This window comes from Pristiophorus japonicus, chromosome 1, assembly GCF_044704955.1.
Source record: "Pristiophorus japonicus isolate sPriJap1 chromosome 1, sPriJap1.hap1, whole genome shotgun sequence".
Lineage (NCBI taxonomy): Eukaryota > Metazoa > Chordata > Chondrichthyes > Pristiophoridae > Pristiophorus > Pristiophorus japonicus.
In genome coordinates this window covers 227,610,276-227,635,641 of record NC_091977.1, presented here as the reverse complement: position 1 = coordinate 227,635,641, position 25,366 = coordinate 227,610,276, and the positions used below count along the sequence as shown (strand labels likewise).

The window sequence follows — 25,366 nt, the reverse complement described above, 5'->3', positions numbered from 1 at the left end:
TATCTTCAGAGAGCACACAACACACAACCTGTAAGATGGCTACAGGTTCCAGAATCTTCTGAACTACTGGTCAGGTAACCTGCTCTTTATTAAACAGCACTAGCTACAGTAACACAGGTGTCCACAGTGAACAATCATCATACATAACTTGCATGGTTATACATAACAAAGGATATGGACTTATTTTGCCATATTTACAAATCAAGCTTAACCACTTGTTTTCTGTTTCGAAGAGGATACCTTCGTTCTCGAACAGAACCTTCCAACATGGTGTCAAATTTAAACTTATTCGAGGCGGACCCTGAGCGAAGTTTTCCTCCACGGGATGCCTTTGATTTCCATTTGAACTCTCTCTAACTTCAGACTGTTTGTTTTCCTGACTCGGACTCAGACATAAATTCTGATTTTCTCTTGGATTTGTTTCCAGTACATTGGATGTAGGATATACTACTGGTGTATCAAAACTATCTGATAAGTCTGAAATAATTGAATCACTCCCACTCTGAACTACTTCCATATCTGTGGGTAAAATATGATCAATGTGAACAAACCTAACCTGTCCATTATCAAACATCTTGACCAAATATGTGCGAGGACCACATAACTTCACCACTCTTCCTGGTAACCACTTTACCCATTTATGGTGATGGTTCTTCACCCTCACCTTCTGATTTAGTATTCCGAAACAATAACTTTCAGCAATTTCTAACAGAATGGGCCTGTAATGTTTAGAATCTGTTTCAGCGTTGTATCCTTTGGCTTGTCAGGCACAAGCAAAATTTACCAGTGTTTCATACAACGCAGGCCCGGCCTCAGTTAAGAATATAGATCTTTTTCGTTCCAAAACCACCCGGTTATTGTCATCATTACTGGGGATTTTGATGATATTATTTGCAGTGAAAAACATTTCTAGCCGATCCACATACGCTCTGAAACTTTCACGGTCGTGTAGAAATGCCCCCAAATGCCATATAATTCCCATAGAGCAGCCATTTTGACTCTGGCAGTTTAACCAAGTGTGCTCGTAATTTACCTTGGATTTGTAGCTATTTCCAAAAACAGAGAAGCTCTCAAAGTTTCTCTGTCAGCTGGCTGAATCCTTCACCAACAAAAATTTCAGCTTTGTATTATCCGATTAGATCGCATTCTCATCGCCAATTTTAATATCTTCAGAGAGCACACAACACACAACCTGTAAGATGGCTGCAGATTCCGGAATCTTCTGACCTGCTGGTCAGGTGACCTGTTCTTTATTAAAACAGCACTAGCTGCAGTAACACAGACGTCCACAATGTGGAGCTACAGACATTACAATTGACAATTCCCTTCTACATTGGAATCCAGCCCATATCCATGTTAATTCAGGAATCTATCAGTTTCTGATAGTTTTAACTCCGTCCAATTTACTGCAATTATTAATAGTCTGTTTCAGCTCTGAATGTGAAGTGGTTGTTCCTTAAGTTGATTTTACCTTATAGGTTTCTTGGATTGTAATCATAATAGTCCCTCAATCATAAATAACACAGTAAAGCCGGCCTCCCATCACAATTTGAGCTCATCCAAAACTCTGCTGCCCGCATCTTAACTCGCACCAAGTCCCATTCACCCTTCGCCCCTTGTGCTCGCTGACGTACGTTGGCTCCCAGTCCAGCAACGGCTCAATTTTAAAATTCACATCCTTGTTTTCAAATCCCTCCATGGCCTCTGCCCCTCCCTATTTCTGTAATCTTCTCCAGCCCTACAACGCACTTAGATCTCTGCGCTCCTCCAATTCTGCCCTCTTAAGCATCCCCAATTTTCATCACTCCACAATTGATGGCCGTGCCTTCACTGCCAAGGCCCTAAGCTCTGGAATTCCCTCCCTAAACCTCTTCGCCTCTCTACCTCCCTCTCCCCCTTTAAGACGTTCCTTAAAAACCTACCTCTTTGACCAAGTTTTTGGTCATCTGCCCTAATATCTATTTATGTGGCTTAGTGTTAAATTTTTGCCTGATAATACTCCTGTGAAATGCCTTGGGATGCTTTACCATGTTAAAGGTGCTATATAAATGCAAGTTGCTGCTGTTGTAAAGGTCAATAGAAGAGGTTATATAGAACTTGAATAGATCAAAACCAGGTATAAGGCAACAAGCTTAGTACAAAGGCCTTTAAAGTTATGCATGCACAGGGATAATGGTGCCATGGGGTGCCAGAATGTACCCGGCTTACTCCACCACAGAGCTGGACAAAAGCAGTAATGTCATGGGAATAGCATTACTTTCAAGTTCCCCTTCAAGTCACACAGTATCCTGACTTGGACATACATCGCTATTCCTTCATCATTGCTGGGTCAATATCCTAGTATTTCCTACAGCAGCAGTTCTAGAACGCCAACCACCACATGTTCAGCACAAGTAGGGACGGGCAATAAATGCACCCTTGCCAGCGACACCCAAATCCCGAGATCAGTTTTTTTTTAATGTAGGATTGTGTCTCCATTTATCAGTAAGGTGGTTCATCAAAAGAAGGGAGAGAAGAATCAGTGGGCAAGTCCTGCTAGATATCTAACTTTGGTGAAATACTAGAAGCATGTCCTTGGTCCACCCTCTCAGCCAAAGCAGGGTGTGCAGTCCAGAAGTGGGACATAAAGGAGCGATGTATATGCTTATTGAGGGGAAGAACATCACTACTGGGGTGTAGCAATCATACCACATTGGTGTAAAGTTTTAGGACCATTTAGGTCCAACAAGATGTCACTTTTTTGCTTAATTTCAATCCAATCCCACCCAGCTTCTCATCATACTCCTCAATCCTCACTGTCTCCCAAACACATCTAACCGCATCTTGAACTTAGTTATACTATTCACTTCTCTCGACTAACCCGGTGGCTTGTTCGAAAAGTTCCCATTGTGTACAGAATGGCTATTTAATATTTCTTCCAAACATATCTTTCTCATTTTTAATGTATGTTCCCACGTGTTTGAAGCCTTCATCATAATGTACAATGCATAATGCATCAATCAACATTGTCGGTCTCCTTCACAGATCTAAGCTAGTCACCTTGAGATCTCCTACTGTGCCTGAATTGTCCAATTCAGATCATTTTTGCACATTCTCAGTCCATTGGCTATGTTAAAGTTACAACATTACTGTCTGAAGAGAAGTCTTTCTAACAAGTCTTTCTCTCAATTGTACCCAAGGTTATTCTGGGCATCTTGCTGCCTCCATCAATTCTGAGCCTGGAATTTAAGAACAAGAACGAGATGTCTTATGTGCCACACAGCCAAGAGTCACCTTTACTAGGGAAAGAAGTGGAGGAACCTGAGAAACCAGTCAAAGAGAAGGAGGAGGAGGACATGGAGTTCACAGTAAGCAAACACTAGGGACACTTAAGCTGTGTAGTGAGCAATGATAACTCTAAAAAAAAAAGTTCTCTAATTCAGCATGAACTGACAAAACAGAAATGATAGACATCCCAAAGTGCTTCACAGCCAAAGAAGTAATTTTTGAAGTGTGGTCATTGTTGTAATGTAGGAAACACAGCAGCCAATTTACACACAGCAAGTTCCCACAAACAGCAATGAGATAATAACCTGATACGTGTAATTTGTTTCAGTGATGTAGATTGGAGGATAAATGTTGGCCAGGACACCAGGGAAAATTCCCCTGCTCTTCTTCAAAATAGTGCTGCGAAATCTTTGAGCTCCACCTGAGAGAGCAGACGGCGCCTCAGTTTAGACAGCACCTCCGACAGTGCAGCTTGTGCTCAAATCACTGGAGTTGAACCCATAACTTTCTGACTCAGAGATGAGAGCACTACTCACTGAGCCATGGCTGACAGGGAGAGGCTTTATTCTGCAGTAATAAGATAGGGAAACAAACACCTGCGGGTTAAGACTGGTCTGAGCTGATAACTGAGAAATGAAAAAGCAGCATAAGTGAGATAGAAATCACATCCTATGAATCTTTAGGATGTATTCTACTTATGCCATGTCTTAAAATTGAATCTGGTAAAGGATCAGGAAAAGGAAGTGAGATAAAGTGTTACTAAAATAGGCTAAGGGAAAAATGGGTTTATGTTTATGTTTCAGCGCCACCACACCCTCCCCCACCCAATGGATCAGAGCATTTATCAAGTCAGTAACTGAGCCGAACATTCCAGGAAAGGCTCAGGTCCCATCTATTTGGCTCCCAGTCTAGCAATACCTCGATTTAAAAACTCGTCTCCTTGTTTTCACATCCTTCCATGGCCGAATTTCCTCCATATCTCTGTAACCTCCTCCAGCCCCACAACCCTCCGTGATTTCTGCACTCCTCCAATTCTGATCTCTAACACATCTCCGATTTCATCGCTCCACCATTGGCGGCCATGCCATCAGCTGCCTCGGCCCTAAGTTCTAGAATTCACTCCCTAAGCCTTTCTATCTCTCTCTCCTCCTTTAAGACTCTCCTTAAACCTTATCGATTTGACCAAGGTTGTCCTAAAATCTCCATATGTGGCTCGGTGTCAACTTTTGTCTGATAATTGCTCCTGTGAAGTGTTGTGGTACGTTTTACTACGTCAAAGACACTATATAATACAAGTTGTTGTTGTTGGGCTGGGTAGAGAGGGAAAACTGGTCAGAGTTCACATTCCTGATCCTGTATGTGGAGTTTGAGACTGGGACCCAATAACCAGCTAGTACCTACAATCAAGGCTCACACATGAAGATTGGTTAAGAACTGGAACGCCCTATTTTCATTTCCACTGAACTTCTCCAGACATGACCATGTTAGCCTTGAATTTCCACCCTGATCTCCCACCATCAATTCAGATGAACCTTGGAGGGCAAATGGAATTCAATCCGGAGAAGTGTAATGCATTTGGGGAGGGCTAACAAGGCAAGTGAATACACATTAAATGGTAGGACACTGAGAAGTGTAGAGGAACAAAGGGATCTTGGAGTGCATATCCACAAATCTCTGAAGGTAGCAGGCCAGGTAGATAAGGTGATTAAGAAGGCATACGGAATACTTGCCTTTATTAGCCGAGGCATAGAATACAAAAGCAGGGAGGTTATGCTTGAACTGTATAAGACAATAGTTAGGCCACAGCTAGCGTACTGGTGCAGTTCTGGTCACCACATTACAGGAAAGATGTAATTGCACTAGAGAGGGTACAGAGGAGATTTACGAGGATGTTGCCTGGACTGGAAAATTTTAGCTATGTGGAAAAATTAGATAGGCTGGGGTTGTTTTCTTTGGAACAGAGGAGGTTGAGGGAAGGCCTTATTGAGGTGTATAAAATTATGAGGGGCCTGGATAGAGTGGACAGGACAGACCTATTTCCCTTAGCAGAGGGGTCAACAACCAGGAGGCATAGATTTAAAGTAATTGGTAGGATGTTTAGAGGGGATTTGAGGGGAAATTGCTTCACCCAGAGGGTGGTAGGGGTCTGGAACTCGCTGCCTGAAAGGGTGGTAGAGGCAGAAACCCTCACCACATTTAAAAAGTACTTGGATGTGCACTTGAAGTGCCGTAATCTACAGGGCTATGGACCAAGAGCTGGAAAGTGGGATTAGGCTGGATAGCTCTTTGTTGGCCGCCGCGGGCATGATAGGCCGAAATGGCCTCCTTCTGTGCTGTAAACTTCTATTATTCCATAACCCCTCCTCCCCCTCCCATGTATTCTGTTTCTCTGGTTGGGGGACTTCTGTTGAAGTTACAGCAGGAGATGGGGGACAAACCCCTTGCAGAAATTCAGAGGCCATTGCAACCATTAACATTGGTCATTAGACTGGGCTATCAAAGGCCAAGTCTCACAGCTGTGAACATCTATTACTTTCAGGCAATGCTGGATGGGGTGAATGGAGAATCGGTTCGTAAGAAAAATGAAGAGGAAGTACCAACTGTACATAGAATGATCCCCTTTGGGAGAAAAATCTATGAATTCTACAATGCTCCCATTGTCAAGTTCTGGTTTCACACAGTAAGTAATAGAATGAGGATTTGCTCGACAGTATAATAACATGCATACATAACAGTGAGAATCTCACTTTCCCAGTTATTGGCAATTCCCTGACAACAAGCGGAAGGACTGGCGTCAATGTCCTCACTACATGGACTTTTTTAAGGGTTCATAAGGCCAAAATAAAATCAGGTGACAAAGTCAAATCAAATCCAAACTGGTAGTGGTTTATGCATAACGTGACTGACTGTTCACTGATCAGCTGCATGTTCAAGTATCTGGGCTGTCAATCACACTCAAACATGCTCAAATTCAACTACCTCAGTTGGGTGTGTTGTGTCAGTTATTAACTAGGTCACCAGATTTAAAAAAAAAATGAATTCTCAGGATATGGGCATCGCTGGCAAGGCCGGCATTTATTGCTCATCCTAGTTGCCCCTTGAGAAGGTGATGGTGAGCCCCTTCCTGAACCGCTGCAGTCCTTGTGCTGAAGGTACTCCCAGTGCTGTTGGGTAGGGAGTTCCAGGATTTTGATCCAGCGACGATGAAGGAATGGCCGATATATTTCCAAGTCGGCATGGTATGTGACTTGGAGGGGAACTTGGAGGTGGTGGTGTTCCCATGCACCTGCTACCCTTGTCCTTTCTAGATGGTGTAGGTCACAAGTTTTTAAACCTTTTTAGTAGCCTAATCAAAAATGACGCTACTTTATAATTGGGCAGTACCCCCTCTACTGCTAAAATCAACTTGGACCCAAATGCAGAATTCTTCGTTTTTGCAGTTCATCCCAGCTATCAATAATTACATAACTGCAACACAACCTGCATTTAAGTAGTACCTTTTAATGTACCAAATATCCCAATGCAGAGGAGAAGCAGATGCCACAATGCAGTGGAAGAGTTAAGAAAGGTGACCAAAAGCATGTTTGAAAAGATAATTTTTGAAGAAGCTTTTATAGGCATGAAGAGGAGTAGCAAAGGTGGGCAGATTTGGAGAAAGAATCCCAGAGAGTTGAACCAATCTGGTGAAAGGTCTGCTTCCACTAATGGCGGAGCAGAGGAAAATAGGAATTGCAGGTGTAAGAGTCAGGAGACCACAGAGCATGAGCTGCGACATATGCCAGGGGGAAACTGGAGAAATGGGTTACAGATTAGCCATGATCTAATTGAGTGGCAGAACCTGCTCGAGGGACTGAATGGCCTCCTCCTGTTCCTGTGTTCTTTTCTTTTTTTACTCCCTTTTTCTATCTTATCTCTTCTTGCCCCTCCCTCTCATTCTTTCTTTCTCTTTTTGCACCTTTGGGAGGAGGGTGGGGGGAGGGGGCAGATGTGACCCCAGCCCATCAAAGGAATGCTTCTCATAGGCCCACTGACCCCTGACCCTGCAATCTTCGACAGTCTTCAGTCAGGTGCATCCTTATTGTTGTGCATGTAAATACCCTGTACACTCAATGTACAGTTACATAACACCAATGAATGTATCTTCACACTGTATACAATATGCCTGTACCACCAGGGGGTGCAACTGCTGGAGACCTAGAGGTCACCTGCACACCGCAGGTAAGCAGGTATAAAAGGGAGCTCACCTTACTGTAACCTCATTCAGGAGCTACAATAAATGGACTAAGGTCACAACAGTTCAAGTGCAATACCTTATCTCATGGAGTCATTATTAGAGTGCTTGCAAACACCACAATTGGCAACGAGAATACGAATTCCATGCGAAATATGGCTAACCTTGACAACTTTCAACAATTTGCTGATGGGGAAGATTGGGATGCCTTTGTAGAAAGGCTAGAACACTACTTCATCGTGAACGACCTGGCTGGAAACACACTGACCTTGCCAGCTGATAAGCGCCGAGCTATCCTGCACAGCAGTTGTGGGCCCACCGTTCATGGCCTTGCCAGGGACTTGCTAGCCCCAGAGAAGATGACAATGAAAACGTTCACGGAGCTCGTAACCCTGATACAGGAACAGCTTAAGCCAAAAGAGAGCATCCGAACAGCCAGACACCGGTTCTACACACACTGGCGGCCCGAAGGCCAAGAAATCGCAAAATATGCTGCAGACCTGAGACGATTGGCTGCACCATGTGATTTTGGTGAGCACCTCACCGAAGGACATCTTTGTTATTGGAATCAGCCACGAAGGCCTCCTCCACAGGCTGCTCTTTGCGGACACCACCGTTACCCTGCAGAAAGCAATTAACGTGAGCCAAGCTTTCATGGCCTCGTCCTGCGATTCCAGAAGGATGATGACTCAACCCCAGGACTCCAACACGGCAAGTACAGTGAACCGAATGACGCCTTTCAGAGGCAAGACTGTGACCCCGAGCCCCGCAACACTGAGTCCGCCGCAGGGGTCAATCGGCCAGCCCCATGCTGGTGCTGTGGAGGAAATCACAGGGCCCACCAGTGCCGATACAGAGACTATACTTGTAAGGGCTGTAACACTAAAGGCCACCTACAGCACATGTGTAAAAGAAATTTTACTCACAGAGTTGCTGAAGAGTTGGCCGATCACCCGGGCTCCAGTGCTGATGAAGATGAAGAGAGAGTCCAGGAGGCAGCTCAGCCCTAGGAAGAGGTGTACGGAGTGTTTTCCTGCTCCACCGAGAGTTCCCCGTTGAAGATAGAAGTTGAAATCAACGGTGTTCCAGTCTCGATGGAGGTCAACACAGGGCGAGCCAATTGCTGATGAACCAGGCGGTCTTCAAGAAACTCTGGGACAACCCTATCGAACAACCTAAAATGCTACCAATCCAGGCGAAGCTGTTCACTTACACAAATAACACCATCCCAGTCGTTGGCAGCGTGGATGTCCAGGTGTCATACGGTGGCGTGATGCACAAGCTACCTTTGTGGATCGTTGCTGGTGATGGTCCAACGCTGCAAGGAAGAAGTTGGATGAAACAAATCCAAATCTGTTGGACCTGGGAAAGCCTGCAGGCCCTGGCGAACGATGTCCTCGGTGGCCCCAAATTTGGATCCATCGCAGCACCTGAAGATCCTACCGTCCAATTCAACTGCGTGGCGACGACACAGACCGCACTACCCAATGGCGAGATGATCCAACCCGAACGACCAGGACTCACCTTCCAGGTGGACTAAGGTCACAACTGTTCGTGCAATACCTAACCTCGTGGAGTCATTACTAGAGTGCTTGCAAACACCACACTTATGTTGGGATGTGCCCCTTCCTCCAAACTACCAAGACCTTAATGTCAGATTGCCTAGATGTCAGCTAACCTTTTGTCAATGTTGCCGAGATAATATAATGTGTTTCCTCTCAAACAGCTGGCGTACTTTGGCTACCTGATGCTTTTTAACTACATTGTTTTGGTGAAGATGGAGCGGTGGCCATCTGTACAGGAGTGGATAGTCATCTCTTATATCTTCACGCTTGGTATTGAGAAGATGCGAGAGGTAAGCTATCCTAAAAGCAGAAAATAAAGTACGTTCTGGTTGTCGCTGAGCTTGTCATGAGTCTGTATCTACTGTCAACAACAACTTAATTTATGTAGCACCTTTAAAATGGCAGACATTTAGAGACCGCATGGATGAACTACAACAATTGTACATCCCTGTCTGATGTAAAAATAAAAAAGGGAAGGTGGCTCAACCGTGGCTATCAAGGGAAATCAGGGATAGTATTAAAGCCAAGGAAGTGGCATACAAATTGGCCAGAAATAGCAGTGAACCCGGGGACTGGGAGACATTTCGAACTCAGCAGAGGAGGACAAAGGGTTTGATTAGGGCAGGGAAAATAGAGTACGAGAGGAAGCTTGCAGGGAACATTAAGACGGACTGCAAGAGTTTCTATAGATATGTAAAGAGAAAAAGGATAGTAAAGACAAACGTAGGTTCTCTGCAGTCAGAATCAGGGGAAGTCATAACGGGGAACAAAGAAATGGCAGACTAATTGAACAAGTACTTTGGTTCGGTATTCACTAAGGAGGACACAAACAACCTTCCGGATATAAAAGGGGTCAGAGGGTCTAGTAAGAAGGAGGAACTGAGGGAAATCCTTATTAGTCGGGAAATTGTGTTGGGGAAATTAATGGGATTGAAGGCCGATAAATCCCCAGGACCTGATGGACTGCATCCCAGAGTACTTAAGGAGGTGGCCTTGGAAATAGCGGATGCATTGACAGTCATTTTCCAACATTCCATTGACTCTGGATCAGTTCCTATGGAGTGGAGGGTAGCCAATGTGACCCCACTTTTAAAAAAAGGAGGGAGAGAGAAAACAGGGAATTATAGACCGGTCATCGGTCGTGGGTAAAATGATGGAATCAATTATTAAGGGTGTCATAGCAGCGCATTTGGAAAGAGGTGACATGATAGGTCCAAGTCAGATGGATTTGTGAAAGGGAAATCATGCTTGACAAATCTTCTGGAATTTTTTGAGGATGTTTCCAGTAGAGTGGACAAGGGAGAACCAGTTGATGTAGTGTATTTGGACTTTCAGAAGGCTTTCGACAAGGTCCCAAACAAGAGATTAATGTGCAAAGTTAAAGCACATGGAATTGGGGGTAGTGTGCTGATGTGGATTGAGAACTGGTTGGCAGACAGGAAACAAAGAGTAAGAGTAAATGGATACTTTTCAGAATGGCAGGCAGTGACTAGTGGGGTACCGCAAGGTTCTGTGCTGGGGCCCCAGCTGTTTACACTGTACATTAATGGTTTAGACGAGGGGATTAAATGTAGTATCTCCAAATTTGTGGATGACACTAAGTTGGGTGGCAGTGTGAGCTGCGAGGAGGATGCTATGAGGCTTGGTTAGGTGAGTGGGCAAATTCATGGCAGATGAAGTATAATGTGGATAAATGTGAGGTTATCTACTTTGGTGGTAAAAACAGAGAGACAGACTATTATCTAAATGGTGACAGATTAGGAAAAGGGGAGGTGCAACGAGACCTGGGTGTCATGGTACATCAGTCATTGAAGGTTGGCATGCAGGTACAGCAGGCGGTTAAGAAAGCAAATGGCATGTTGGCCTTCATAGCGAGGGGATTTGAGTACAGGGGCAGGGAGGTGTTGCTGCAGTTGTACAGGGCCTTGGTGAGGCCACACCTGGAGTATTGTGTACAGTTTTGATCTCCTAACTTGAGGAAGGACATTCTTGCTATTGAGGGAGTGCAGCGAAGGTTCACCAGACTGATTCCCAGGATGGCGGGACTGACATATCAAGAAAGACTGGATCAACTGGGCTTGTATTCACTGGAGTTCAGAAGAATGAGAGGGGATCTCATAGAAACGTTTAAAATTCTGACAGGTTTAGACAGGTTAGATTCAGGAAGAATGTTCCCAATGTTGGGGAAGTCCAGTCTAAGGATAAGGGGTAAGCCATTTAGGTCCGAAATGAGGAGAAACTTCTTCACCCAGAGAGTGGTGAACCTGTGGAATTCTCTACCACAGAAAGTTGTTGAGGCCAATTCACTAAATATATTCAAAAAGGAGTTAGATGTAGTCCTTACTACTAGGGGGATCAAGGGGTATGGCGAGAAAGCAGGAATGCGGTACTGAAGTTGCATGTTCAGCCATGAACTCATTGAATGGCGGTGCAGGCTCGAAGGGCCGAATGGCCTACTCCTGCACCTATTTTCTATGTTTCTATGTTTCTAACATAGTAGAACGTCCCAAGGTGCTTCACAGGAGCGTTATCAAAAACTAAATTTGACACAGAGCCACATTAGGAGATAGTAGGACAGGTGACCAAAAGCTTGGTCAAAGAGGTAGGGTTTAAGGAGCATCTTAAAGGAGGAGAAGTAGAGAGGTGGAGAGGTATAGGGAGGGAATTCCAGAGCATAGAGCCTAGGCGGCTGAAGGCACGGTGGAGCAATTAAAATCGGGGATTGCTCAAGAGACCAGAATTGGAGGAGCACAGAGATCTCTTGGACAGGGATTGGGGGTAAAATATACTATTATGGATTGAGGATTGGTTAACGGACAGAAAATAGAAATAGGAATAAACGGGTCATTTTCGGGTTGGCAGGCTGTAACTAGTGGGGTGCCGCAAGGGTTGGTGCTTGAGCCCCAGATATTCACAATCTATATCAATGATTTGGATGAAGGGACCAAACGTAATATATCCAAGTTTGCTGATGATACAAAGCTAGGTGAGAATGTAAGTTGTGAGGAGGATTCAAAGAAGCTTCAAGGGGATATAAACTGGCTAACTGAATGGGCAAGAACATGGCAAATGGAATATAAAATGGAGAAATGTGAAGTTATCCACTTTGATAGGAAAAATAGAAAAGCAGAGTATTTTTTAAATGGTGAGAGATTGGGAAATGTTGATGTTCAGAGAGACCTGGGTGTCCTTGTACACGAATCACTGAAAGTTAACCTGCAGGTCCATCAAGCAATTAAGAAAGCAAATGTTGGCCTTTATTACAAGAGAATTTGAGTATCAGAGTAAAGATGTCTTATGGCAATTATATAGGGCCCTGGTGAGACCTGGATTATTGTGTCCAATTTTGGTCTCCTTACCTAAGGAAGGATATACTTGCCATCGAGGGAGTGCAACAAAGGTTCACGAGACAGATTCCTGGGATGGGAGGATTGTCTTTTGAGGAGAGATCGAGTAGACTTTGCATATATTCTTTAGAGTTTAGAAGAATGAGAGGTGATCTCGTTGAAACATACAAAATTCTTACAGGGCTCGACAGGGTAGATGCAGGGAAGATGTTTCCTCTGGCTGGGGAGTCTAGAACCAGGGGTCACACTCTCAGAATAAGTGGTCGGCTATTTAGGACTGAGATGAGGAGAAACTTCTTTACTCAGAGGGTGGTGAATCTTTGGAATTCTCTACCCCAGAAGGCTGTGCAGGCTCAGTCTTTGAGTATATTCAAGACAAAGATCGATAGATTTCTGAATATTAAAGGAATCAAGGGAGGTCACAGCGATAGAGGGTGCGAGGCCATGGAGTGATTTGAACACATTGATGAGAACCTACTGTCTCCAGTACATCATTCACAAAATCCCTTTATGCCTAACTACGACTCATTTCGATGGGAGCGGGGAGTGGAAATCTTCAGAACGTCACACAGTGTGGCAGGAGTGCCACTGAAATGTGTGAATGAACTAAGCTTCGCCATATGCTCAATTCATCTGAGCGCAGACACAGACAGTTGCCTAAGGAGTGATGTTCCTGGCAAGCTGACATTATTGGCCCCCTGGAGTCTTGTTCTGTGGAGAATGTAAAGACTCAGGAAGCTGAGTTTCTAAGTGGTGGCAAAGGGAAGACGGACTTCCGGCTGAATTGAATGCAAACTGTAAACTGTTATGTATGTAATAACTCGATAGACTGAATACTGTAAACTAACACAGGTACAAACCTGGCTCTGCTTTATTCTGGCCCAAAGTGAATACAAGATGGCTGGCCTTTTATACCTGAGCCGCACACAAGTGCGTACAGCCCAATGACCTCCGACAGTCGCACCACCTGATGGCTAGTAACCCCAAGGATACATACATGACAATATCCCCCTTTAAGATATTAGTAACAGTCTTTTTACAAATTGAGACGGTCCGGGGTTTTCCGCTCCCGAGTTGAACGTCTCAGTTCAACTCCAGCCGTGGGCGAGTGTTCTGAATCAGTTATGACTGGGGGCTGGGTAGCCGATCTGATGGGAGTGGCAATGACCATGTCAGTGATTGAAAGTCCAGATTCATTGATGACAGCGAAGTCCTCTGATGACTGAGGGTAGGTTGGTTGGTCACTGATTGTGTCTTCCTCAGACTGTTCCGGTTCATCCGTGTGCCGCAGCTTTATCTGATCAACATGTTTCCTGCATGTTTGCCCATTCTTGAGCTTGACAATAAACGCTCCGCTACCCTCCTTGGCGTAAGAGTACCAGCGATCCACTTGGGACCTTGACCATAATTTAGTACATACACAGGATTGTTAACAGAAATGTCACGTGACACAGCAGCACGATCATGATACCACTGCTGACTTTTATGTCTGTATAAAACACGATCATTCAAGTCAGGGTGGACAAAAGCGAGCTCTTCATCAATAGTTCAGCAGGGGGGAGCCCGGTAAGCGTATGGGGTGTTGTCCTGTATCTAAGCAATATGCGTGACAAGCGAGTCTGCAGTGATCCTTGAGTTACACATTTCATACTCTACTTGATGGTTTGGACAATGTTACACTCATAATAAATGGTTAGACTGAGTAATGTGTGTAACGAGCAAGTGTGACCTTAGCTCCTTTGTTACAATTCCAGAGTGCAGGTACTTCGTGGGTGGCCTGCTTATATACTGTGCTCCCAAGGGATGCTGGGATCCCTTGGGACTCCAACAGGTGGGCTTTCTGGTGGTCAGGTATGCTGCAGGTTACACAGGGTTAAATACATAACATCACTTCCCCGTGAAGTCAACAATACATTTATTTACAAGGTGAGACGATCTGGGGTTTTGCACTCCCTTGCCGATCGTCTCGGTACAAATGTTGGTGTGGTTGGGTTGGTCATTTCTTCAGTGGGCTGCTGGGCAGCCGGCCTTGCCGGGCTGCTGGGAATGATGAGTTCAGTTTCGTGGCCAACCATGAAGTCAGTTGCCACTTGTGTGTGTGTTGGAAGGTCAAAGTTGGTGGGGTCCTCTTCGGGTTGTTTGTAGCTGTTGGTGAATCGCAATTTAATTTGGTCCAAATGTTTTCTGTGCGTTTGTCCATTGGTCAGTTTGACCTGAAACACCCTACTCCCCTCTTTGGCTGTGACCGTGCCAGCGAGCCATTTGAGACCATGTCCATAATTGAGCACAAACACAGGATCATTGATCTCAATATCGCATGATAAATTTGCGTGGTCATGGTACACAGTTTGTTAATGCCGCTTGCCCTCCACGTGATCATGGAGATCAGCGTGGACCAGAGAGAGCCTTGTTTTAAGCTCCCTTTTCATGAGTAGCTCAGCTGGGGGAATCCCGGTGACTGAGTGGGGTTTGGTGCGGTAGCTGAGCAGTACTCGGGATAACCGGGTCTGCAGGGAGCCTTCCGACATGCGTATCAAGCTTTGCTTGATGTCTGAACTGCTCGTTCTGCCTGGCCGTTGGATGCGGGCTAGAACGGGACAGATGTGACATGTTTGATCCCCTTGCTGGTCATGAATTCTTTGAATTCAGCACTGGTGAAGCATGGCCCATTGTCGCTGGCTAGGACATCAGGCAGGCCGTGCGTGGTAAACATAGCTCGTAAGCTTTCAATGGTGGCCGTGGATGTGCTTACAGACATTATTGCACAATCAATCCATTTTGAGTAAGCGTCCACGACAACCAAAAACAGTTTTCCCAGGAATGGGCCCGCATAGTCTACATGGATCCTCAACCACAGTTTGGAGTGTCATGACCACAAACTTAGTGGTGCCTCTGTGGGTGCATTGCTCAACTGAAAGCAAGTGTTGCACTGGCGTACTCATGACTCTAAATCTGAATCGATGCCAGACCACCACACGTGAGATCTGTCTATGGCTTTCATCATTACGATTCTCGGGTGGGTGTTGTGCAGTTCGCAAATAAATGTGTCTCTGCCTTTCTTGGTCAAGACCACGTGATTGCCCCACAAAAGACAGTCCGCCTGCAGGGACAACTCGTCTGCGCCTGTGGAATGGCTTAATCGCTTACTGCATCTCCACTGGGACACTGGACCAGCTCCCATGGAGGACACAGTTTTTTTACCAAGGACAGTAATGGATCCAGGCTGGTCCAGGTCCTCATCTGGCGGGCTGTAACGGGGGACTTCTCGTTCTCAAATGCCTCCTTGACCATGAGCAAGTCCGCTGGCTGTGCCCTGTGCCATTTCCACTCCGGTGGTGGGCAATGGTAGCCGACTGATAGCATCTGCACAGTTCTCTGTGCTCGGGCTGTGACAGATTACATAGTTGTATGCTGACAGCGTGAGCGCCCATCTTTGGATGCGGACAGAGGTATTGGTATTAATCCCTTTGCTCTCCAAGAATAGCGATATGAGCGGCTTGTGATCAGTTTCAAGCTCGAACTTGAGGCCAAATAAGTACTGGTGCATTTTTTTTATCCCTTAAACGCACGACAGAGCCTCTTTTTCAACCATGCTGTAGGCTCTTTCGGCCTTGGACAAACTCCTGGATGCATACTCAACTGGTTGCAAAATCCCCGATTCATTACCCTGTTGTAACACACACCCAACCCCGTATGACGACGCATTGCAAGCTAACACTAATCGTTTACATGGGTTATACAGGACAAGCAGTTTGTTAGAACACAATAAGTTTCTGGCTTTCTTAAAGGCAGCCTCTTGTGAATTACCCCATACCCAGTTGTCTCCCTTGCGCAGTAGCGCATGTAGGGGTTCTAGCAGGGTGTTTAACCCGGGTAGGAAATTACCGAAGTAGTTAAGGAGTCCCAGGAACGACCGCAGCTCCGTCACGTTCTGTGGTCGCGGCGCGTTCTTGATGGCCTCCGTCTTGGCATCGGTGGGTCTGATGCCGTCTGCAGTGATTCTCCTTCCTAAGAATTCAACGTCCTGTGCCAGGAAAATGCATTTCGGGCGTTTCAACCTGAGCCCCACGCAATCCAACCGACTAAGAACCTCCTCCAGATTCTTCAAGTGCTCCATGCTGTCCCGACCAGTAACCAATATGTCATCCTGGAAGACCACTGTGCAAGAAACCGACTTTAGCAGGCTCTCCACGTTACGCTGGACGATTGCCGCGGCCGACCGAATCCTGAACGGGCACCGGTTATAGATAAATAGACCTTTGTGCGTGTTGATGCAGGTGAAGCCTTTCGAAGACTCCTCCAGCTCCTGCGTCATATAGGCCGAGGTCAGGTCCAGCTTGGTGAACGTCTTCCTGCCAGCCAGGGTCGCAAATACGTCGTCTGCCTTGGGTAGCGGTTACTGGTCCTGCAGCGAAAAACGGTTAATCGTTACTTTATAGTCCCCGCAAATTCTAACTGTACCGTCCTCCTTGAGTACTGGGACAATCGGACTGGCCCAGTCGTTGAATTCCATGACGCGATGATGCCTTCGCGTTGCAGCCTGTCCAGCTCGATTTCCACTTTTTCACGCATCATGTACGGTACCGCCCGTGCCTTGTGGTGGATGGGTCGCGTACCGGGAACCAAATGGACACGTTTGCCCCCAAGAAGCTTCCAATGTCTGGCTCGAATAACGATGGGAACTTGCTTAGGACCTGGGTGCATGAGGCGTCGTCATCGGACAAAAGCGCTCGGATGTCGTCCCAGTTCCAGCGGATTTTCCCCAGCCAGCTTCTGCCAAACAACGTGGGGTCATCCCCTGGTACAATCCATAGTGGGAGTTCATGTACCGCTCCATCATAGGAGACTTTGACTTCAGCACTGTCAATTACAGGGATTAGTTCCTTGGTGTAAGTCCTTAGTTTAGTGTGAATAGGGCTGAGCTTGGGCCTGTGTGCCTTCTTTCCCCACGGCCTGTCGAAGGCCTTTTTACTCATTATGGACTGACTTGCCCCCGTGTCCAGCTCCATAGATACTGGAATGCCGTTCAGTTCAACTTTCAATATAATAGGTGGGCATTTCGTCGTGAACGTGTGTGCCCCGTACACTTCTGCTCCTCAGTACGAGTTTCCAATTCAGTCTGATCCCTTGTGGATCGATCTTCCTCTGCAACGTGGTGGTTTGCAGAATTTTCAGCTCGCCTGCACATTCATTGGAGGTATCCCATTGTTCTGCAGCCATTGCAAGCATAGTGCTTAAAGTGGCATTGATGGGGCCGATGATCACCTCCGCAGCGCCAACAGGGTGTTAACTGCCTCTCATTAACAGATGATGGTGGACACTGGGTCAATTGAGGCCGTGACACAGCAGCCGGCGTGTACGTTCTGCCATGTACATTTCTGCTCAAAACCAACGTGACTTCTTTGTTCTGCAAAATCTGCTTAGAGTTGTCGCTGGTGGACATAAATGCCTGGGCTATCGTTATGGCTTTACTCAGAATCGGAGTTTCTACAGTCAACAGTTTGCAAAGGATCGTCTCATGTCCAATGCCCAGTATGAAAAAGTCTCTGAGCATTTGTTCGAGGAATCCCTCAAACGCTCAATGTCCTGCGAGGCGCCTTAGTTCAGCGACAAAGCTCGGCACTTCCTGGCCCTCCGATTGTTGACACATATAGAACCCGATATCTCGCCATCAAAATGCTTTCCTTAGGATTTAGGTGCTCCCGGTCCAGCGTACACAATTCTTCGTAGGATTTCTCTGTTGGTTTTGCCGGGGCCAGGAGATTCTTCATGAGGCCATAGGTTGTTGCCCCACATACAGATAGGAGGATCGCCCTTCGTTTGGTGGCATTCTCGGCCCCTTCTAGCTCGTTGGCCACAAAGCATTGGTCGAGTCTCTCCACGAAGGCCTCCCAATCATCCCCTTCTGAGAACTTCTCCAGGATGCCAACTGTTCTTTGCATTTTTGCACAGTTGTTCGTTACCACGTCGCCAATTGTTACACTCATAATAGGCTGAGTACTGTGTGTAACAAGCAAGTGTGACCTTAGCTCCTTTATTACAATTCCAGAGTGCAGGTACCTCGTGGGTGGTTTGTTTATATATTGTGCTCCCAAGGGATGCTGGGATCCCTTGGGACTCCAACAGGTGGGCCCTCTGGTGGTCAGTTGTGATGCAGGTTACAAAGGGTTAAATACATAACACACAGCATGCTCTGCTTGACCATTAGATGCAGTTTTGAATGGTGCTGATCTCACATGTTTGATACCATTGAGTTTCATGAACTCTTGAAACTCCAGACTAGTGAAGCAAGGTCCGTTGTCGCTTGCAACAATGTCGGGCAGACCATGAGTGGCAAACATGACACGATGGTTCTCATTGGTAGCTGTGGATGTACTGGATGACATGATTATACACTCTATCCACTTGAAATATGCATCCACCACAACTAAAAACATCTTTCCCAGGAAGGGACCTGCAAAGTCGATGTGGATCCTGGACCATGGTTTGGATGGCCACGACCACAGACTCAGCGGCTATTCCGCTGGTGCTTTACTTAGCTGCATGCAAATGTTGCACTGAGGCGCACATGATTCCAGATCAGAGTCAATTCCACCATACATGAGACCTAGCAATGGTTTTCATCATGACAATACCGGGATGAGTGCTATGTAGATCATGTACAAATTTCTCTCTGCCTTTCTTAGGCATAACAACACAATTACCCCACAGTAAACAATCTGACTGAATGGATAGTTTGTCATTGCGACAGTTGTAAGGTTTGGTCTCATCACCCATTTACTTGGGTATGGCAGACCAATCACCACTAAGGACACAACATTTCACAACCGATAATATCAGGTCCTGGCTGGTCCAGGTCTTAACTTGTTGAGCCGTGACAGGGGTTCCTTCATTTTCAAAAGCATCCATGACTAACAGTAGGTCTGTAGGTTGTGACGTCTCCACCTCCGGTGTGGTCAACGTCAGACGGCTCAGTGCATCGGCACAATTCTCGGTGCCAGGTCCATGGCGAATGATATAATCATAGGCAGATAATGTCAGCGCCCACCTCTGGATGCGAGACGATGCATTGGTATTGATACCTTTGTTTTCCAAAAATAATGAAATGAGTGGCTTGTGATCTGTTTCCAGTTCAAACCGAAGACCAAACAGGTACTGATACATCTTTTTAACCCCTTACACACAGGAGGCTGCTTCTTTTTCTACTATGCCGTAGGCTCTTTCCTCCTTTGACAAACTTTTAGAAGCATACGCAACAGGTTGTAGTTTACCCAACTCGTTAGCTTGTTGGAGCACGCAACCAACTCCATATGATGAAGCATCACAGGCCAATGCTAGACGTTTTCACGGGTCATAATGTACCAACAGCTTGTTAGAGCAAAGCAGATTAGTAGCTTTCTCAAAAGCTCTACCTTGAGACTCACCCCAAACCCAGTGGTCGCCTTTTCTTAGCAGCATGTGCAGTGGCTCTAATAAAGTGTTCAATCTGGGTAGGAAATTACTGAAGTAGTTGAGTAGACCAAGGAACGAACGCAGCTCCGTCACATTCTGAGGCTTGGATGCATTTTTGATGGTCTTGGTTTTCGAGTCCGTAGGACTGATGCCGTCAGCAGCAATTTTCCTCCCCAGGAATTCACTTCCGGTGCCATGAAGACGCACTTCAAAAGTTTCAGTCTGAGTCCCACTTTGTCCAGACGATGTAAAACGTCTTCCAGGTTGTTCAGATGTTCGGAGGTGTCACGACCTGTGACCAGGATGTCATCTTGGAACATGATGGTTCTAGGGACGGACTTCAGTAGACTCTCCATGTTCCTCTGAAATATGGCTGCAGCCAAACGAATTCCAAAAGGACACCTGTTGTAGATAAACAGTCCTTTATGATTGCTGATGCATGTAACTTTCTTCGACATCTCGACCAGCTCTTGGGTCATGTAGGCTGACGTCAGATCCAGTTTAGTGAACGATTTCCTCCCGGCTAGCGTTGTAAACAGGTCATCAGCCTTTGGTAACGGGTATTGATCCTGTTTCGAAACTCGGTTGATCGTAACTTTGTAGTCTCCACAAATCCTGACAGTGTCATCATTCTTCAACACGAAAACAATGGGGCTGGCCCATTCATTAAATTTGACCGGTGATATGACCCCTTCACGCTGGAGTCTGTCCAGTTCGATTTTGACCTTCTCCCTCATCATGTATGGAACCGCCCGAGCTTTATGATGGATGGGTCTTGCATCCGAGTCCACGTAGCTCTGTACCTTGGCTCCCGTGAAATTGCCAATGCTTGGTTCAAACAGCGAGGGGAACTTGCTCAGCACTTGAGCACATGCAGTATCATCTGACGACGACAACGCTTTGATATCGTTCCAATTCCATTTGATTTTTTCTAGCCAATTTCTGCTGAACAGCATTGGACCATTGCCTGGAACAATCCATAATGGTAAATCATGAACCGCATCATCATACGACACCTTGACTACTGCACTGCCAATCACCTTTAGTGTACATACGCAATTTGGCATTGACAGGACTCAGCTTAGGCCTCATAACCTTAGTGTCCCACAGCCTGTCGAATGTCCTCTGGCTCATTATTGATTGACTCGCACTTGTGTCCAATTCCATTGGTACCGGCACACCGTTAAGTTTCACATTAATCATTATCGGTTGGCCCTTTGTTAGGAACGAATACAGTCCATACACTTCCTCCTCTGGTATCTCGGATTGCATATCAGGATCCGTGCTATACTGGTCATCACCCTCCACGTGGTGTGTCACAACACGCTTGCTCAGTTGCGGACACATGCCCTGGAGATGCCCCAGTCTTGAACAGCCTTTACAAATGTACTGTTTAAACTGATACTGATGAGGCCGATGATTGCCCCCACAATGCTAACACGGTGAAATCGGATTCATTCCCATTGGCGGACTTTGGGCAGCCACAGGTTTCGCATACGCAGTCGAGTAGGCCCTGCCATACGCAGCTCTGCCAAACGACGATACAATCTTGGTTACGGTACTTGCCGAGTTCTGATTTTTCGATGGTATCTGCTTTAAGTTTTTGTCCATCGTCATGCATGCCTGGGCAATTGTGATGGCTTTGCTCAAATCCAGCGTCTCCACCGCCAGTAGCTTACGCAGGATCACCTCGTGGTAGGTGCTGATTACAAAGAAGTCCCGCAGCATGTCTCCCAACACGTTTTCGAACTTACATGGTCCAGCTAGACGTCTTAGGTCGGCAACAAATTCCGACACATCCTGGCCCTCAGAACGAACATGCGCGTAGAATCGATATCGTGAGATGATGATGCCTTCTGGTTTGAGGTGGTCATGTACCAGAGCACACAATTCCTCATAGTCCTTGTCCATTGGACTTGCAGGTGAGAGAAGATTCTTTATGAGTCCATAGATTTTCAGACCACAAACTGTGAGGAAGACCGCCCTGCACCTAACTGCGTCAGTGGGTTCCTCCATTTTGTTGGCCACGAAGTACTGGTCCAGGCGAGCTACAAAATCTGCTCGGTCCTCTCCCTCCACGAATGTCTCCAGAATTCCAATTGTGCTCATTTTTGCATACGAAGGTTCTTAAGTGACCTCATCACCAAATGTTATGTATGTAATAACTTTATGTATGTAATAACTCAATAGGCTGAATACTGTAAACTAACACAGGTACGGAGCTGGTTCTGCTTTATTCGGGCCCAAAGTGAATACATTACATGATGGCTTGCCTTTTATACCTGGGCCGCACACACGTGCATATAGCCCAATGACCTCCGACAGTCGCGCCACCTGGTGGCTAATAACCCCAAACATACAAACATGACATAAACAAAAAGGGCCAGCAGGAATGGTCACTGTTACCACTTTTGCTAACTAGTTAGAGCCATCATCACTGTGCCCCTATTGGTAGCTCCCTGTTAACAAGACTTGGCAATTAGAAAACCAGTGGTAATTCATTGTGCAGTTACAGGCATGTGGAAATTAAGTTAACAAAAACAACAGCAATTTACATTTATATAGCGCCTTTAACATAGTACAATGTCCCAAGGCACTTCACAGGAACATTATCAAACACAAAAATTGGCACCGAACCATATAAAGACATTTTAGGGCAGATGACCAAAGGTTCAGTCAAAAAGATAGTTTTTAAGGCGTTTCTTAAAGGGGGAGAGAGAAGTAGAGCGGCAGAGAGTTTGGGGAGAGAATTCAAGAGCTTAGGGCCTAAGCAGCTGAAGGCATGGCCGCGAATGGTGGAGTGATGGAAATCACAGATGTTCTAGAAGCCAGAATTGGCGATAATAATGGCCCATAATTTGCGGCCCCTACAAGCGCATACGAGGGGCACACGTGCCTGCAAGGGCCACGTAAGTTCTGAGTTTTCACGCGGGAAGTGCATGCGTTAAAATCCGGAAATTGCGATCTGCCAAAAATGTTCTTGACAGATCCAACGCATCTCCAGGAAAAGGGCATTCACCTGGGGAGAGTTGGGTTATTTGCCCAACTTCTGCCCAGCGAATTCCCGTGAAATTCTTACGCCTCGTAAAAGCAGGCATAAGGCATGCTTTTACCAGCGTAAGAATTTAACAAAACATTAAAATACATTTTTATCAATCATTTATACATTAACAAAGCTGTACCATAAGGTAGATTTATTTTTAATCCCTTTAAAGCAAATTTATTTTTCAAAAAATTACAATTTTGTTTTAAATATTTAATTAAATTGTATCTTAATTCATTTAAATTTGTAATGATTTTTTAATTTATTTAATGTGTATATGTATTTTGGGGGTATTCCCATTCATACTTATGGGATTTCTGTACATATGGAATCTCCATAAGCATGAATGGGGATTCCCTTCTTTTATTGGCCGGGTTGGCCCACATGCTTCCAGGGGCGCTTGCGAACCACCTGCACCCCTGGGATATGTGGGCCTGTTCCCGCGGGTACCTGGAGCACGAATCTCCATACCTCCCGGACCACCAGGTAAGCGGGCATTTTATTTGTGGATCGGAGACATTTCCCCGCGGGAAGACTCCGACTGAAAATTCAGGGTCAATAACATTAGTAGTAGCATCTCCCCAGTTATTGGCAATATGAAAATTTCATCAAAAGCACAGCAATTGGGAGAATGTATCAGAAACGCTCATTAAACTACTATGGATTTGTCTGTAGTCTTTGGTGGTGTCTTTTAATTATGGGCAAACAAGCCAGATGTACAGGAGCTGCCAGAACAGTCAAGTATATAATATCTATATTTCCAACCACTTTCTTTTGTAATTTGAGCCTATTTTTGAATGATTATTCTTCCATTCTCCTTTGTGCTATCCCCTGGCCGAGCACTACATGGCTCGAATCAACCCTCTGACACATTTACTGACTGTATGTTGACATTCACTCTCCCCTGCCTCTCCACTTCCACTCCCCCCATCACCGATGGTCAACCCATGAATGGCTAAGGCCTGGGAGCAACTTGGATGCTCTTACTCTGTAGAACCTTACTTCGATACAGCTTAAAGCTGCCCAACCAGAACGCCATTATTTGCTCCTTTGATTATTTCCATTGAATTGATACAGTAATTTGACTTGATCAGATCCTGATGTCAGAGCCTGGAAAATTGTTGCAGAAGGTGAAGGTCTGGCTGCAGGAATACTGGAATATCACCGATCTCATGGCTATCCTGCTTTTTTCTGTTGGGATGGTACTACGGCTGCAGGAGCAGCCATACATGAGCTATGGCCGAGTCATCTACTGCGTTGACATCATTTACTGGTACATTCGCCTATTAGACATCTTCGGGGTCAACAAGTATCTGGGGCCTTATGTCATGATGATTGGAAAAATGGTAAGATGAATAAGCTACTTAATCAGTTGTCTCTATATTCAAATTCAACTCAAGACACAAATTATGATACCAGAACTGAGAGGTTATACCTATCAGGAAAGGCTGAACCGGCTGGGGCGCTTTTCTCTAGAAAATAGAAGGCTGAGGGGCGACCTGATAGAGGTCTTTAAAATTATGAAGGGGTTTGATAGAGTAGACATAGAGAAGATGATTCCACTTGTGGGGGAGTCCAAAACTAGAGGTCATGAATATAAGAGAGTCACTAATAAATCCAATAAGGAATTCAGGAGAAACTTCTTTATGCGGAGAGTGGTGAGAATGTTGAACTCATTACCGTAGGAAGTGGTTGAGGCGAATAACATGGATGCATTTAAGGGGAAGCTAGAAAAACACATGAGGGAGAAAGGAATAGAAGGAGATGCTGATGGGGTGAAATGAAATGGGGTGGGAGGAGGCTCGTGTGGAGCATAAACACTAGATAGGCCGAATGGCCTCTTTCTGTGCTGTAAAATTCTATGTAATTCTATGTAAATGCATGAAACTTGAAAAATGTTCACTGATCCTAATTTGCTTATAAATAGATAGGGGGCAAAATTCAGGTGTACAAGAAAGCTGGTGCACGATGATTTTTAGAGTGGTACTTACCGCTGGGAGCTCCAATGTATTCGGAATAGCCATTTTCAGAACTTTGAAATTTTTTCAAAGTCCCACAGGAAATTACTCGTATTAGGGGTGGGTATAGACTGAAAGGCATGCTGACTGGCTGAAAATCGGTCAGACGGAAACTCCGCCACTGTCAATCAGCGGTGGAGTAATAGTGACGTCACACCGCATGTGCGTCACCAAGCTCTCTCCGCTCCGTTAAAGAGGAGAGATTCTGTTATTTTAAATCTTCAGCCACTGGGCCACCAGGGAGGGTTTCGGTCGGGCCAGCGGCCTGGCATCCAAGAGCGAGTGTCAGGCTGCCCGTTGGCAGCCCGGACAAACCCGGGGGCCATATTTTGCCGGCCGATCGGGAAATCTTTACATTGTGGCCACAGCAGTGGGCCTTCCCCTTTAAGGGCCACCGTGCTGCCAGGCCGCACTCACTATGGCAGAAAAACCTGTCGGGGTAA

General features: G+C 45.7%; 1 protein-coding gene and 1 long non-coding RNA gene across 2 annotated transcripts in view; one reads left to right on the top strand and one right to left on the bottom strand.

The window, feature by feature from the left end:
* Nucleotides 1–1,194, bottom strand: part of LOC139268780 (uncharacterized) — a 43,633-nt gene extending 42,439 nt beyond the window's left edge. The window contains exon 1 of the long non-coding RNA XR_011594106.1: nucleotides 1,034–1,194. This is a non-coding gene — a long non-coding RNA (uncharacterized lncRNA). The remainder of the gene's footprint in view (nucleotides 1–1,033) is intronic.
* The window catches only part of trpm3 (transient receptor potential cation channel, subfamily M, member 3), a 223,540-nt gene that overhangs the window by 149,810 nt on the left and 48,364 nt on the right, over nucleotides 1–25,366 (top strand). The window contains exons 16-19 of the mRNA XM_070887456.1: nucleotides 3,180–3,347; nucleotides 5,807–5,947; nucleotides 9,225–9,353; nucleotides 24,000–24,251. Coding sequence (XP_070743557.1) covers nucleotides 3,180–3,347; nucleotides 5,807–5,947; nucleotides 9,225–9,353; nucleotides 24,000–24,251 — 690 coding nt within the window. The remainder of the gene's footprint in view (nucleotides 1–3,179; nucleotides 3,348–5,806; nucleotides 5,948–9,224; nucleotides 9,354–23,999; nucleotides 24,252–25,366) is intronic.